A 16404-nucleotide genomic window follows, 5' to 3' on the forward strand; every position below is an offset into this window, starting at 1 on the left:
GGCAATGTTCAATGGTTGTTGTTAGGCATCAATCTTTGCAGGTGAATCTTCCTATCTCGGACAGTGCTTTGTAGCAATCAGCAAGGGGAAGCATTTAGGGCTTTGGATGAAGAAATGGAAACTGGTATACGTTGTGAAGAGTTGGAGAGAGTCATTTTTGGTGAGGACGGTGAGAAGTATTTCCCAATAGGAAAGCAGCTACCACTGACCAAGAGGTAAGAGCTTTTGATCTTCTTGAAAAATAACTTGGATTTCTTGCTTGGAGTACTTATAAGGCACCGGGAGTGGATCCTGAGTTCATATGTCATCATCTCAATGTTAATCTAGTTGTGATACCAAGGAGGCAGTAGCCTTAACGTTCCTTTAAGGAGCATGTTGAGGCAATAGAAGAGGATTTTAACAAGCTCAAGCAGGTGGGGGCTATTTGTGGGCACAACGCGCGGTTGGCCCTTTTGAGAAGTACGCCTCGACCAAGTGAATCGGGGTGGTGAAAGCATGGAGTCGCCACGTAGTTTCATGGTCTAGGAACCATGAATATAGTGTAGAGCCCTTACGTGGAAAGATTGATCTTACTACTAGAGTATGGGTTCAAAGTTTAGGTACGATTTTAGGAAGGTGTTATGCACCCAAAATTGCTCGACCCGTGGGCTGACTTCCACTCATTGTGCCCTACGTCTTAATCCTATTAAAGGCACATTCAACATCGCATCTTAACACACATACACACACTAGCATACATCTAAGCATATAACATGACATTTCATCCAAAACCCTAACATACATCTATCATGGCAATCAACCAACCCTAGCATACATCTATCATGGCAAACATCATATTCAAACAAGGCAGAATGTGAGCATACATCATATCTAAGGTAAGAAATACATGAAGAATCAAACAAACATGTTATTATAAACCTCACCCATGTTCATCATCCAAACAAAATCATATTCAAATCAATGTATGTTGATGTGAATGCATGTCTTACCTTACTCACCTTACTACATCTCAGCACCCATGTCATTAATGCATAATCATGTTATATGCATGTTTATGGTATTAGAATAAGAAAGGAAAGAAAACCCTAATCTAGCATGTTTAAGCAACTAAACAAAGGAATAGAGAATTAGAAAGCATAAAAAGGGACCAAGCAAAGGCATATGATAAGAAAGAAACAAAGAAACATAAGAAGAAAAACTTGAATTAGAGTTTCTAGGCTACATAGGACTGTGTACACAAGCCAGTTGTATATGTACACATACTTTGAGCTTGCATACGCATGTAGAAGCATGCGCACGCAAACGCCCTATACCCTAACCCAGAAACACAAAAATAAAGTAGAACTTAAATTTAACAACCTAACATGCATAAAATCATAAAGCAAAGAAAGCCTAAGCTAAACAAACATGTTATTATATAAAGAAACAAAGGAATCAAGGAAAACAGAAAGATTAAAGCAAGAAAAGGTAAAGAAAAGCTTAGAACTCAATACCTCAAACAAGAAGCTTTTCAAGCTAGATTTTAACTGTTCCACTTAGTCAATCTATTCATAATCAAATATAAAAGTCATTGGTAATCTCAAACTCGAAAGATCAAGACCAGAAAAGGTCCCAATCAAAAGAAAATTGACTTAAGGATGTTTTGTGAAAAAACTCTCACTTTGATTCACTATTTCTTAGTGAATCTTAGGTTTTCCCTTAGGATTTTCTATGTGTTTTGAAAAGGTGCCATGTATGGCTTTATTTAGTGAGAAAATAGGAGTTTAGAACAGCTCCCAGACGATGTGGGATTCATTCCAAACCTTAACATTAATGTAGTAAACTTACCTTTCAAAGGTTTCTGAAACCCTAGTTGCATGCGTAGGTTTGTGCCTGCGTACGCATGCATCAGACTTGCGTACACAGGTTCTGGCTTGTGTACGCAGTCCAAGGATTTCTTAGCCTTTTATTTTCCAAAAACAGATTTATTTTCTTATAAAAAGTTACACTTTCCATTTTAACACCCCTCAAGTCAATTTGTAATCTGATCGGGCCCTAAACTAACCTTGGACCTTAGAATTTTAACATCATTAGGGAACGGGAGTCATAAGGGGTACAAAATATGATATCTACATTATCAATGAGGGTTTATATATATTAGTCATAAGGGGTACAAAATATGATATCTACACTATCAATGAGGGTTTATATATATATATATATATATATATATATATATCTTGAGTGGTTAGCCAACATGGTGGTGGTTGAGAAAAAGTCAGGCAAGTGGAGGTTACGTGTTGACATCACTGATTTAAATAAGGCCTACCCTAAGGATCCTTTTCCAGTCCCCAGAATTGAATAACTTGTTGATGCAACCTTTGGCCATCCCCAGACGAGTTTCCTAGATGCTTTCTAAGGCTACCATTAAATTCCATTGGCATTATCAAATCAAGGAAAAACCGGGTTCCTTACCCTAATCGAGAAATATCATTGTCGAGTAATGCCATTTGGCTTAAAGAATGCTGGTTCTACCTATTAAAGAATGATGACGAGGATGTTCGAAGCTCGACTAGGAAAGAATCTAAAGGCTTACATAGATGATATGGTGGTAAAAAACAAGCAAGTATTCCAGTTTTTAAGGGATCTAGATAAGGTATTCTCAATCTTGAGGAAACATTTGTTGCGCTTGAATGCTTCTAAATGTTTCTTTGATGTTGGATTAGGGAAAGTTTTGGGATACATGATCACTTATCGAGGAATAGAGGTTAACCCTAATTAAATCAGAGCCATGCATAATCTACAGCCACCACCTCAAAACCCAAAGGGGTATAATGCTTAATCAAAATGACAGTGGCCTTAAACAGATTCATTTCTCGGTCGGCTGACTGCTGTAGACCATTTTTCTAGTTGCTTCATAAGTCAAGGGACTTTTCTTGGTCCGAGGAATGCAATAGGACCTTTGAGGAGTTGAAGAAATACTTGGCCCATCCACCAATTCTATCCAGACCTGAGAAGGAAGAGGTCTTGTATGCCTACATAGCAATTACAACCCATGCAGTGAGCTTAGTTCTGATTCAAACGAAAGAAGGGGTACAAAAACCCATTTATTATGTGAGCGAGTCCCTCCAGGAGGGAAAGACCCGATAACTGCCCTTAGAGAAGGACATCTTAGCCATTATCCATGCCACAAAGAAGCTTTCCCACTACTTCCAAGCACGTATGATCATTGTCCTCACCCAACTCCCCTTACAGGCATTGCTCCAAAATTCAGATTATACAGGGAGAGTAGCAAAGTAGGGAACTATGTTAGGAGCATTTGACATTAGATACTTACCTCGTACAACCATAAAGGGCCAAGTTTTGGCCAATCTGGTAGCTGAGTTTATTGAAGGGACGAGGAAGGATGGCACTGAGGATGGGTGTATGCTTGACAAAGGGATTATGGTTGTTACAATGCCATGTTCACTACTTTAGGAGCTATATGTGGATGGGGCCACTAACCAAAAGGATTCAGGGATTGGAGTCGTTCTAATATCCCCTAAACATTTAACTACCGAGAAATCCTCAAGGTTAAGCTTTTCGGCCATGAACAATGAGGCAGAATATGAGGTTCTTCGGCTAGGCTTAAGTGCTGTAAAGAAGCTCGGGGGCAAGGCCGTAGAAGTATTTTGTGATTCAAGGCTTATTGTGGGGCAGGCGAGAGGAGAATTTGAGGCCAAGTATTAGAGGATGCAATGTTATCTAAGACAGGTGAAGCAATTGCAGTTTAGCTTCGAGGTATTTTCTATAGAACAAGTACCCAAGAGAAAAAATGCCTATGCCGACTCATTAGCAACCCTAGCTACCTCGTTAGGAGAAAGCCTACCGAAGGTTATAATGGTGAAGGATCTAGTGGCATCCAGTTGGGACAGCAAGGTCCCTATTAGGTAAACGCAGTGTATAATGGCCTAAGCTAGATGGTCCTAGTGATGTTGTTCTTGAAGAACGAGATATTACTCAAAGACAAAGCCGAGGCTGAAAGATCTGGAGAAAGGCACCATGGTATTAGCTTTCGGAGGAGTTGAAGCTGAACAAACGGTTCCATTCAAGCCTGTATTTGCTATGAATTCATCCTAAAGTAGCGAAAGCATTATTAGAAGAGCTTCATGAAGGAATATTTGGTAGCCACACCAGGGGAAGATCCTTATCACATAGGGCTCTAATTCAGGGATATTGGTGGCCTAACATGTAGAAGTCTACCTAGGAGTTTGTCAAAAAATATGATCAATGCCAGAGGTATGCTTAGAATATTCATTAGCTGGGGGAAGGGGAGGGGGAGGGGGGTGGGGAGGGAGTCCTTATCCCTCTCTTCAGCCCACGGCCTTTTGTCTAATAGGGATTAGATATAGTCGAACCTTTTTCCTAAGGCAACTGGAAACTGAGGATGGCTTCTCATTAGAACTGATTACTTCTCCAAGTGGGTTGAAGTAGAGCCTATCTCCGATATCCGAGATTAGGAGGAAATTCTCGATGCCATCCACAACATGCATCCAATAAAAGCTTCAGGACTCGACGGTATGTCTGCTGTCTTTTATCAAAAAGTACTGGATATCATAAGAGATGATATGTCTAAAACAATCCTTAATATTCTTAACTCAAATGCACCAATGGCAGGTCTAAATCAAACAAATATAGCTCTCATCCCCAAAATAAAAAAACCCAACCAAAATGAGTGATTTTCAACCCATCAGCCTATGCAATGTGTCATATAAGATAATATCCAAGGTTCTTGCTAATAGGCTAAAACAAATTCTATCCACCATTATTTTAGAAAACCAAAGCGCTTTTATTCCTGGCAAACTTATAACTGATAATGTTCTTGTAGCTTTTGAAATTATGCACTATTTAAAGAAAAGAAAGGAAGGGAAGGACATATAAATATATATATATATATATATATAAGTTGAAATATTAAATTTGGTCCTAATAATCCCCCCCCCCGGCCCTCAAAAAAAAAAAAAAAAAAAAAAAAAAAAAAAAAAAAAAACAACAACAACAACAACAACAACGAGAATACATATATAATTTGAAAAATTAAAATTTACCCTTATATATATATATGGCTCTCCTCCTCTAAAATAATTAGATATTGACTCACAAGGAAAATAAATAAAATAAAATCCATGCCCCTTTAACTCAAGAATAATAGGAAAATCTTTTAGTTTAAATGAATTAAATTGTCTAAAGTATAACATCAATAACCTTTGGACAAACTAAAATAAAATACAAAAATAAAAAATAAATATGGACTAAACAAAAATCACTCACAAAACAACTAAATTTCTAAAAACCTAAAATCACAATTCCCAAAATTTTACCCTAACCTCACGCTTCCTCCACTCAACCTCAACGCCTTCAACTTGAGGGACTTGAAATATATGAACTAATTTTCTCTCAAAAAAGAAAAAGAAGTATAGGAACTAATGTAATTATTAAACATAAAATGAGCTATCTCACGGGGGTACTTAGATGGTGAGCACAACTCATTGATTTACGACGTGACGTAAAATTGGATGTTCCAAGTTCAACTTATTTTTACTACTATTCATAGGTCCTACTATACTATTTGAGTTAACTTTTACCATTATCTACAGTACTTTTAGCCAAAAAATTTCAGTTTCAGTAAAATAAACGGATCTCAAAATTCCTCCACAACATTGTAAGATTCCATAAGAAATAATTTGCACTTAGCCCCATAAGAACTAAAAATATTTTGGTTGTCATTACCTGAATCCCTTACTTGAATTGACTTCAGAAATGGGATAGCATTCTAATTTCTTTTTCCGTAATTTCAACAAGTTATATAATGTGAAAGTTCAAATATGTGTAAAAACACATTTGAACGTTTAGACCCCCAAAGACAAAATAACCAATTCAAGCTTTATGACAAACAACAAGTGTGCGGAAAATAAACATAAGCTATAAACAGAATTGGAAATCAATCTAAGCCAATTATAAATCACATCCACAACAGAAAATAAAAGGCAAAGATAAAGGGAAGAGAGATGCAAACACAAAGACAACACACGATGCGTTATCGAAGAGGAAACCGAAGCCCTCGGCGTAAAACCTCTCCGCCGCCCTCCAAGCGGTCAATAATCCACTAGAAAATGTAGTTGGGATACATGAACAGCAATAGACCCTCCAAGCCTAATCTACCCGATGTACCTAAGCCCTCCAAGCTTCTTGCTCCAACGAGGTTGCGCCGAACCTTTTTCTTTTCTAGCTTACCGGATTTCGCTACTAGACCGTAGCATTCGCCATCCTTGGCATCTTCCAATGCTTCCCAAAACTCCAAAAACACTCAACACTCAAAATGGGTGTGGGTAGTGTTTGGATAGAAATCTCCTCTCAATAGGTATGACAATGAGAGAGGGAATGAGAAGAGACTACAAAGATTTCTCTCTAAGAATGAGTAGCTCTCTCTAATTAGGTGGGTGTTTTAAAGAAACCTCTCTTAGGGTTTTTCTTTCTGAATGGCCACACCTATTTTGTGGGAATGAGGGGTATTTATATTGGTGTGAGAATAGAATGCAAAGAGTCATTTTTTCCAAAACAGGGTTGGCTGGCGACTTGACCTCGCGACTTGACTGAGTCGCGAGTTCAAGCCGCGAGCTAACTTAATGGCCAGTCTGGATTTTTGTCCTGTAGTGCTCCAGGTGGCATGACTGTTCAGCTCCCCTGCATGCTCTGCGCGTGTGCACCTTTTGGCGGCTTGCAAACCGCGAGCCACCCGCGAGTCCTAGCCGCGAGTCTCTGCTTCACTGCACTGTCTTGAGCATTTCTTCACACTTTCTCACACACTACCCTTACATAATTCCCACCTAAATACAGGGTTTCTAAATGCTATATTACAAGCAAAGTTGTCACGGAATAAAGCCAACACATGGTTGATTAAATTCAACCTTACAATCTCCCCCTTTGGCTATTCCGTGACAAAACACCGTAAAACAGACTCTAGACTTAAACGTGAGTTTGGGAACAATGGCAAAACTCACTCACACCTAAATCTAGAAGCTGTGCAGCTCTTGAATCATATGAACATGAATCTCCTGAAACATAACAATACACCATGATCATTGTATGCAGAAAAGCATGAAATGCATATGAAACAGGCAATATGTGATCAAGCAAAGATGGAGTTAAGAAACAAACCATGGCTAGATCAACAAAGCAATCACTACAAAGTAGTGACCACAATGCTCATTCACACTTGGAATAAACACTTGAACAAACAAGTAAACAAGCTCAATGCAAGTCACTTGCATGTTTTACACTCAACCAATGCACAATACACTAAGTATATGCATCTAGAAACAATCCTACAAGGGCACAAGAGTGACAGTACTTAACAAGAAAATGCATGACATTTAGTTAAAAGTACTGATTTAAACAAAGCGTAAAAGGCTGCATAAAGCATGGTACAAACCATAAAACCTACAAATATGCATAAGACATAACCCTAAAAACTTATATAAGCAACATGGGTATAAAGTACAAAATACTGAATATAAACTTAAACAATATAAACTAAAAGTGTTTAAAGTTTCTCCCCTTCAAAGTGATGAGAAGCTATGATGCACTTGGAGCATATATACTTGTAACCTGAAACACTTGCACAAAACACATTAGACCCTCAAGGTAAAGCAAGTAATAAAATGACAAGTATAATGTAATAAGTAAATTGCGATCAAGTAAACATGATGTGAAACATGTGAGCAACTTGATCATACACCAAAATAGTCATATAGAAATGATTACAATGATCACATAGCAAAGCAAATGATCATCCGAACATGCATTCAAAGAAGCACAATAGCATAGGGATATATGCATGTCCAAAGCACAAACATGATGCAATGAGAACAACAAAGCATAACTCAAAGCACCATAAAGCCAACAAGAAAACAAACAGAACAAAGTTTTCTAGTTAACACAATGTCTTCTCCCCCTTAGTATATGCATCTCCACTATGGAAAATCTCTCCCCCTACAAATGTGCACGAGAAATAGAATTTTTCCCCCTAAGGATGTGCACAAGAGCCATAACAAGAGTCATATAGAAAAGACAAAACACTCCAGTATACTCTCTAGAGTATACTCTCCCCCTTTTTGTCAGGAATAGACAAAGGGTCAAGGAGAAAAAAAAGGGCAAGAGATGAATGAACGAACAATGATAATGATGCATGAGGGGTGCAAGATGAATGAAAAAATGAAGCTCAAACCTAAGACAAAGTAAAATGCTACAAAGCATAATGTAAACATGACATGCTAGGATGAAAAAGAAATGTCTATACCAATGCATGATAAGGGTAGCAAATGTGTGTGCAAGAGGTGGCTAAGTGCAATGCATGACCAATGCATGAAAAATGCACATGTGGGGCAAGGTGTGTTAAATACACAACCAATGAACCAAACATGTTCCTAATGAGGAAACATGAGAAACCCCAAAATTTGGTACTCATCGGAGTCCAAACAAGCGAGAAAATGTCTAAGAGGCATTTTATCAAACACCATGCATGCACACTATGAACAATAATGTGAAACAATGCATGAATATCATGAAATTTACCCTTAATACATGTTCTTTCTGCCACAAGGGGCCAACATCCAATACAAATCAACAAAAGAAACCAATCCCATGAAGAAATTTAACAAAAATTAAGTTTTCCCAACCCCTATGATAAAAATCCCAACCAAGAGAACAAAACTCTCCAAAACATAATCCAAGGATCAACAATAATGAAAAGAATTTATAATTACCTTAGAAATGTTAATGGAATGAAAAACCATTCAAATTGGTTGGTTTTTTATGTAAAAATATTGAAAGAGGGGTTTTAGAGAGGATGAGAGAGGTTTAAAACAAGTTTCCCACAAAAAAACCCTTTAAAAAGCTGTTTCTGGGTGATTCGCGACTGGGCGAGTCGCGAGGTTCAGTCGCGAAAATTTTCACGAGTTGCAAGTGAGTCACGAGCAAGCCGCGAGTCGCGAGTTTCAGTCGCGAAAATTTTCACGAGTCGCGAGTGAGTCGCGAGCAAGCCGCGAGTGAGTCGCCAAAAGCTTCTAGATGAGCTCGCGACTGGGGTTTCGCAACTGGCGAGTCGCCAGCTAAGCCGCGAAAAACTCTAAAACCTGTTTTTCAATACAGAACATGGTTAAACAATGAAAAACAAAGAAAACACTAAACATGAACACAAAGAGTGATAAAAATCACTTCCAAAAACATATAAAATGATCAAAAATCTTTTTGGATTGAACCATATATGATTGAGCACACACACATCACATTTAGACAAGTACAATCTAACAAATGAATAAGACATTTATTGAACATTAGGCATGTGTGTTGTGTGTGTGTATCAAATGTGGAATAGTCCTTAGTCTAGAGTGAAACTTCAATGATCAATTCAATCAAGTCATACACAACTAGTACTAAGTCAAGTGGTCTATCTCAATTATAGAAATGAACATATATAACCTCCCACAAGAAAATGATTACATAAGATTGAAACTTTTCATTTGGCTTCTTTACAATTCATAACATTTGATCATTTTGAATCAAAACATCTCATTTTGAGATTGATGCCTGAAATTTATGATATTTCAATTTGATGAACAAGCTTTTGGCTTTTTAGGCATCATACATTTTCATATAAGTCGCTTTCCCTTTTTCCTAGTCGAATACTAGTATGTGCGACGGCTTTTGCAGCTCATTATCTCTTTTCATTTTGAGATTTACATTTATTGAGCTCTTTAAGCAATAAAATAGTGGGAAGAGATATAAGCACAAGTCTACACATGTATCAAAACCAACATGACTATTGACTAATCATTCATGACAAGCTTGAAGATCGATTTACAACAATCACACAAAGATGTCAAGATTTTTCCCACAAAGATATAAGTGCAAAAATAACAAGCTAAACTCGTAAATGCACAAAACCATTTGTACAAAGGTACAAGGCCAAACTCACATGTGATATGTGCTCAAACATATACGATCAAACTTTTTGAATTTTTCACTTTTTATGTGGTTTTGGATTTTTTACTCACACAAAACAGAAATATAAAAGTAAGATCAAAAACAAAACAGTGCATATAAATGAATGCAAGATGCACAAAATGCATGAAGATATGACATTTAATGCATGAAGGGTCCTACAAAAGATCGAAAGAATTAGATCAAGGACCGAAAGAGCAAAAGCTCAACCATAGGAACCCTTCCTCATCCAAACAGAACGATTGTTTGGAATGAGTGTCTCAAGAGAAGTGAGACGAGGGTTGGAAGAATGAGAACCGGAGATGCACATAGTCAAGGAGTTAAGAGCATTAAACATTTTCTTTAACAACATGTTATTTTCACTTAAAACCGGTTTACTCTTTTTAGCACAACTTTCAAAAAGCTCAAGTTTTTCGTTTCTTTTGATTCTTTTAAAAGCATGAAACTTAGAGCATTAAGGTCTTAGATGACCAAAGGCACCACAATGGTGACAAACAATGTGTTTAGGTCCACTAGGCTTTTTGGGAAGGGATCTAGCAACATGGTTTTGTTCCCTCTTCAACTTATGACATTGAGGTCTTATATGACCAATCACACCGCAATGGTGGCAAGTTGGAACAAACTTAGATCCATTCAAAACCTTAGGTTGAGACCTAAACGAAGGCTTTGACTTAACAGCCTTTCTCTCCACATTTTGATTTCTTTTGTGTGGAGGAACGTACACCGATTTGTCCTTAGAGGTAGAATACACATTAGGCACAAGATCGGGTACCACAACATGATTGCAACACATATTATCATCCATTTTATCAATGGTTTCAGCAATCAAACACTTGGCATGCATTTTAAGAGATTCATTTTCACATTTTAACTTATCAACAAGTTTGTTAGACAAAACAAGTTTAGCATCCAAGTCCATATTCAAACATTCAAACTCTTTTAGCTTTTCAAGAGAATTTTCAGCAAGTTTTTTATATTTCACAACCAATTTGTTGGATTCATTGAGCTTAGCAATCAAATCATCCTTTTCACAAAATAACTTGCTTAAATTCTTTTGAACCTTCTTGGCATTTTTCTTCAAGAGTTTGTCAATAACACCCATAGATTCAAATAACATGTCATCACACTTATGAGGATTAACACTCATAGAGGCATTTTCACAGACACGTGGCATGTTACATTCATCACCAACCAAATCATGCAAAGAGGCATACAAAGCATAATCCATGGCAAATAAACACAAGGGGTCAAGGATCACACTTAGGTATTTAAACCACAACAAGTGTACCCGCTTTGATACCAAATGAAAGTTCAAATATGTGTAAAAACACCTTTGAACGATTAGACCCCCAAAGACAAAATAACCAATTCAAGCTTTATGACAAACAACAAGTGTGCGGAAAATAAACATAAGCAATAAACAGAATTGGAAATCAATCTAAGCCAATTATAAATCACATCCACAGCAGAAAATAAAAGGCAAAGATAAAGGGAAGAGAGATGCAAACACAAAGACAACACACGATGTGTTATCGAAGAGGAAACTGAAGCCCTCGGCGTAAAACCTCTCCGCCGCCCTCCAAGCGGTCAATAATCCACTAGAAAATGTAGTTGGGATACATGAACAGCAATAGACCCTCCAAGCCTAATCTACCCGATGTACCTAAGCCCTCCAAGCTTCTTGCTCCAACGAGGTTGCGCCGAACCTTTTTCTTTTCTAACTTACCGGATTTCGCTACTAGACCGTAGCATTCGCCATCCTTGGCATCTTCCAATGCTTCCCAAAACTCCAAAAACACTCAACACTCTAAATGGGTGTAGGTAGTGTTTGGATAGAAATCTCCTCTCAATAGGTATGACAATGAGAGAGGGAATGAGAAGAGACTACAAAGATTTCTCTCTAAGAATGAGTAGCTCTCTCTAATTAGGTGGGTGTTTTAAAGAAACCTCTCTTAGGGTTTTTCTTTCTGAATGGCCACACCTATTTTGTGGGAATGAGGGGTATTTATATTGGTGTGAGAATAGAATGCGAAGAGTCATTTTTTCCAAAACAGGGCTGGCTGGCGACTTGACCTCGCGACTTGACTGAGTCGCGAGTTCAAGCCGCGAGCTAACTTAATGGCCAGTCTGTATTTTTGTCCTGTAGTGCTCCAGGTCGCATGACTGTTCAGCTCCCCTGCATGCTCTGCGCGTGTGCACCTTTTGGCGGCTTGCAAGCCGCGAGCCACCCGCGAGTCCTAGCCGCGAGTCTCTGCTTCACTGCACTGTCTTGAGCATTTCTTCACACTCTCTCACACACTACCCTTACATGATTCCCACCTAAATACAGGGTTTCTAAGTGCTGTATTACAAGCAAAGTTGTCACGGAATAAAGCCAACACATGGTTGATTAAATTCAACCTTACATAATGTTATTTTTTTAATATTTTATTTAATCTAAGGCTATCAAGTGCGTAGTTCAAAAAATTGCCAAAATATGAAAAAGTAACCTAATGCTGCTACTATCCTTAGGACGATACATAAGTCAGGTGAGTTATGTTGGGGTTTATGCCCTAAAATCCAATTTATTGGCATGTCATAAATAATTAAATTGTTTAATTATATGAGACTATTTATAAATGAATTAATGGAACATTCTCATAGTTCTTGAGATGCATTGTATGTAATTTAAGTGATTTGGTCACAAAAGATGTAAATCACAAATTCCTTGTAAACTCAAAATATAGTTCATAGTCGATGATGAAATTAGGTGTTTCATCTGTGAAGACTATAACCCATCAACTAAGATGGTTTGTCCTGATCATGAAAGTGGAGACTTCGAGTTAATGTGTTGATATGTCTTAAATGTTAAGACATATTGAACTGGACCGCTGTGAGATTAATTATTCAATCAACAACTGTCACCCGAATAATTAATCTCATGACTTCTAATTTCATAGACTCTCAATCCTAAGAGGATAGTGAACCCGATCATGAAATGTAGTTACTTTGATATATCGAAGTGAGATCTAATATTCACAGTGAAAACCTCAGTATGTTGGGTAACCACACGTAATGTTGAGGGAACACATATTCTCAAGATGCAATCCATAATCTCTTTTTATAGAGACATGAAATATTCCCTTAAGATAAGTTTAATGGGAACTGGTTATTCAAGGCTCCCACTTTAGTAAGGAGTTACTAAAGCTTATATTTATTGAAATCGAATTTCAATAAATGTGAATAACTAAAATATTAAACTAGGTACTCAAGGATAAAATAGTTGTTTACAAAGTGATAGTTCATTATGACTTTGTTCACTATGGATATTTCATGGAGGGGTCAAATGATATCATTAGAGTCTTGGGATATAATTTATTAATAAGGCCTGGAATGCAATTATATTTATATAATGGTATTAAATATAATTAATGGTAATTTTGGACTTGTCAAGAGTTGACAGATAAGCCCAAGGCCCATTGGAGCTAGAGTCTTATTTGTTCCCTTTAGTCCCATCTCAAGCTACAAGCTAAAGCCCAATTGGGTAGGCCCAAAAGGCTAGCCCAATTAGATAATCAGTTATGTATAAGGAGAGAAACATACAGAATTTTCATAAGAACATAGTGTATGGAAATGGTGTGTATGTGAGTGTAAGCCACTCTCTTATTCTCCCTTGAAAACATACATGTAAATTGTTTGAGAGACCACACTTCTTAGGCATCATGTGAAATTGAGATGATGATTAGAGGTATTCTCAAGTCTTGTTTTGAATTTCACAACATCAAGGTACACTTTCTATTCTTTGTTCTAGAATTCAAGGTTACATGTTATCTCTCATGAATAAAGTAGATTCATGTTTGTTGCTTCTGCTATATGTTTTGTATGAATGCAAAACCAATTTTTTTCCAACAAGTCATTATTCTATCTAAACGGATATGTGTATTAAATATTTAAAATTTAAAATTTTATATTCGTTCAAATAGAATTAGAAAATTTTAATTTGCAATGGATTTTCCTTGGATTCGATAGTATAATATTATATCTAACCAGCACAGATACGAGAGGGTTTGAGAAAAAAAAAATCCCAAACCAAAATAGAAAATAGCCGCTAATCAAGCTTTTAACAACTAGCCTTATTAAATGTGCAAGAAGTAGCTCGTGGAGAAAAAGTTTCTTAAGATTTTGCGAGGGTCACTGCTCCAACATATAGTCATTATTTCATTATTATCCATATATATATATATATATATATAGAGAGAGAGAGAGAGAGAGAGAGAGAGAGAGGATTGGGTTCAAGTTACAACTAATGTAACTCTAAGTAATATTACACCATCAAATAACTTGTTATAAAATTCATATTTTGAAAATTCCACCATTGAATTACATGTTCTATATGTTCTTAACATTCATGCCAATTTTCATTTCAATTGGATGTTATTTACCATTTGATCCATAAACTCATCTTTTATATATTGTTTTAAACTACAAAAACTTGAATTTAAACAATTGATTAATGACATGAGGGAAAAATTTGCTAAAGAGTAGTTTTTTAGAAAACTTTTAGGTGGATAGCATGTGGCTGAAGTTAATTAGGTAAATAAACCATTTTTGGAACTTGATTTTGTCAAAATCGAGTTCCACCTCAAAATCGAGTTTAGAAAACTCGATTTCCAATTGGTTTAGTCGTTTGATGTTGATTTAAAAAATAATAATAATAAAACAACATGTGGAACTTGAGTTTTCTAAAGTTGAGTTCCAAGCGTTAAATGTACCAGTAAAAAGTTAAGCCACTAGTTTCTTTATTAGTCCAAGAAGAAATGTTTCTCAATTAACCCTATTGAAGACTAATTGCGTGTTGAGTTTTCAATGGGATTTCATATTTGGTGTCTTCTGCGTGGCCCAATTTCAATAGAAAAAGATAATATCTATGACAGCAGGTTCTTCCATATCTCAAGCCAAATGAAATGCACTCCCATTTCCCACAAAGTTGGCTTTGTAAACTTGTTATTTCTTTGTCCTTTTTTTACCGGGCTAGAACTCGAGTTTACTAAACTCAAGTTCCATGTGGTTTTTTTTATTTTTATTTTTATAATTCCAAGTCAGATATAGACTAGTTGGACCTCGAGTTTGCTAAACTCTATTTTGGATTGAAACTCAATTTTAACAAACTCGAGTTCCAAAAACAATCTACATAACTAATTAACTTTAGCCGCATGCTATTCACCATTTTTTTTTTCTGAAAAGTTACTATTCAGCAAATTTTGCGTGACATGGCTATTAATTTTTGATCACCTTGAAATTATGCAAGCGTGAAGAATATACGAAGATAATGTAATCTAATGGTGGATTTGTCAAAATTCGCATCCAATTAAAAAATATTGAGTGGTGTAACATTTTTTAGAGTTACACTAGGTGTAACTTGAACCTAACCCATATATATATATATATAGTCATTATATTGAAAGTACTCTAATTTGCTTCCTTTTATTCTCTCATCTTCCCCTTCAAAATCCTCCAAAGTTAAGTTTCTAAAGTTGTGGATCATTATATTTCTATCAAGTGTCATCAATCTTGCATCTATGTCGTCCTCTTCATCAGTGTATGAAGTCAATGAGCCAAACTCTGAATTATGAAATGAACCAAGCTCGGGAATCTCCCTACCATACTTATCATATCAGGGGCCTGATTTTGAGCTGGCATCTATAATGCAACTCCAATCCAAAAGTTGCCTATAAGGGGATTCATTATAGTCTCCATCTACACCTTTTGCATCATCTTCTATGTCTTCATTATTATAGTCCACATCATCAAAATTTTCCTCATAGAAGGCTCCTGCATCTTCGTCCTTTCTATCACTAGGGGGTTCACCACTATCATTACCGCTATCTTGGCTATCATAGTCTTCACTATTACTTCCTTCACTATCACTGTCATCACTGCTATTGTCTCCACCAACACTGTCTTCACTATCATCACTATTGTTGTCACCACTGTTATCATCTTCACTATCGCTACCTTCATCATTACTAAGGGCTTCTCCCCCTTCATCATTCTCATCATCTGTTCTTGCTTCATATGGATTTTTCAATGCGTGTTGGTGGGCCTCCCAGTATTCTTCCTCTTCTATGTTGAAGATAGCATCTCCCAATAGGGTAGTCATTGCATCAGGATCTATGTAATCTGCCCAATCAATTAGCCCCACATCCCCAGCGGAGTTGCCACTATGAGAGACTAGGGTAGAACCTCATGGGTACTCTCAAAAAAGGTTGTAGGCATCGGCACCTTGAATAGTATGGTTCTTATTAATTGGAAATAATTACATCATTGCTTTGATTCCTAGGTACAATCTAAAAAATAAAAAAATAAAAACCCTTGTTTCCTAGATACATTCTACCCAAAATAAAA

The 16404-nt window shown here is 36.7% G+C and overlaps 1 protein-coding gene across 1 annotated transcript; it reads right to left on the reverse strand.

Moving 5' to 3' along the window:
- Positions 1-15673: 15673 nt before the first annotated feature.
- Positions 15674-16159, reverse strand: LOC115954414 (uncharacterized protein DDB_G0290685-like). Its single transcript, XM_031072268.1, has one exon. The coding sequence runs from the start codon at positions 16157-16159 to the stop codon at positions 15674-15676; it is 486 nt and encodes a 161-aa protein (XP_030928128.1).
- Between the last annotated feature and the right edge of the window lie 245 nt (positions 16160-16404).

The sequence above is a fragment of the Quercus lobata genome, chromosome 1 (genome assembly GCF_001633185.2).
Source record: "Quercus lobata isolate SW786 chromosome 1, ValleyOak3.0 Primary Assembly, whole genome shotgun sequence".
In the NCBI taxonomy this organism is placed as follows: domain Eukaryota; kingdom Viridiplantae; phylum Streptophyta; class Magnoliopsida; order Fagales; family Fagaceae; genus Quercus; species Quercus lobata.

What these genes read in the sequence shown, in the direction of transcription:
- LOC115954414 (XM_031072268.1), bottom strand. Translation starts at nt 16,159, where the DNA reads ATGACTACCCTATTGGGAGATGCTATCTTCAACATAGAAGAGGAAGAA.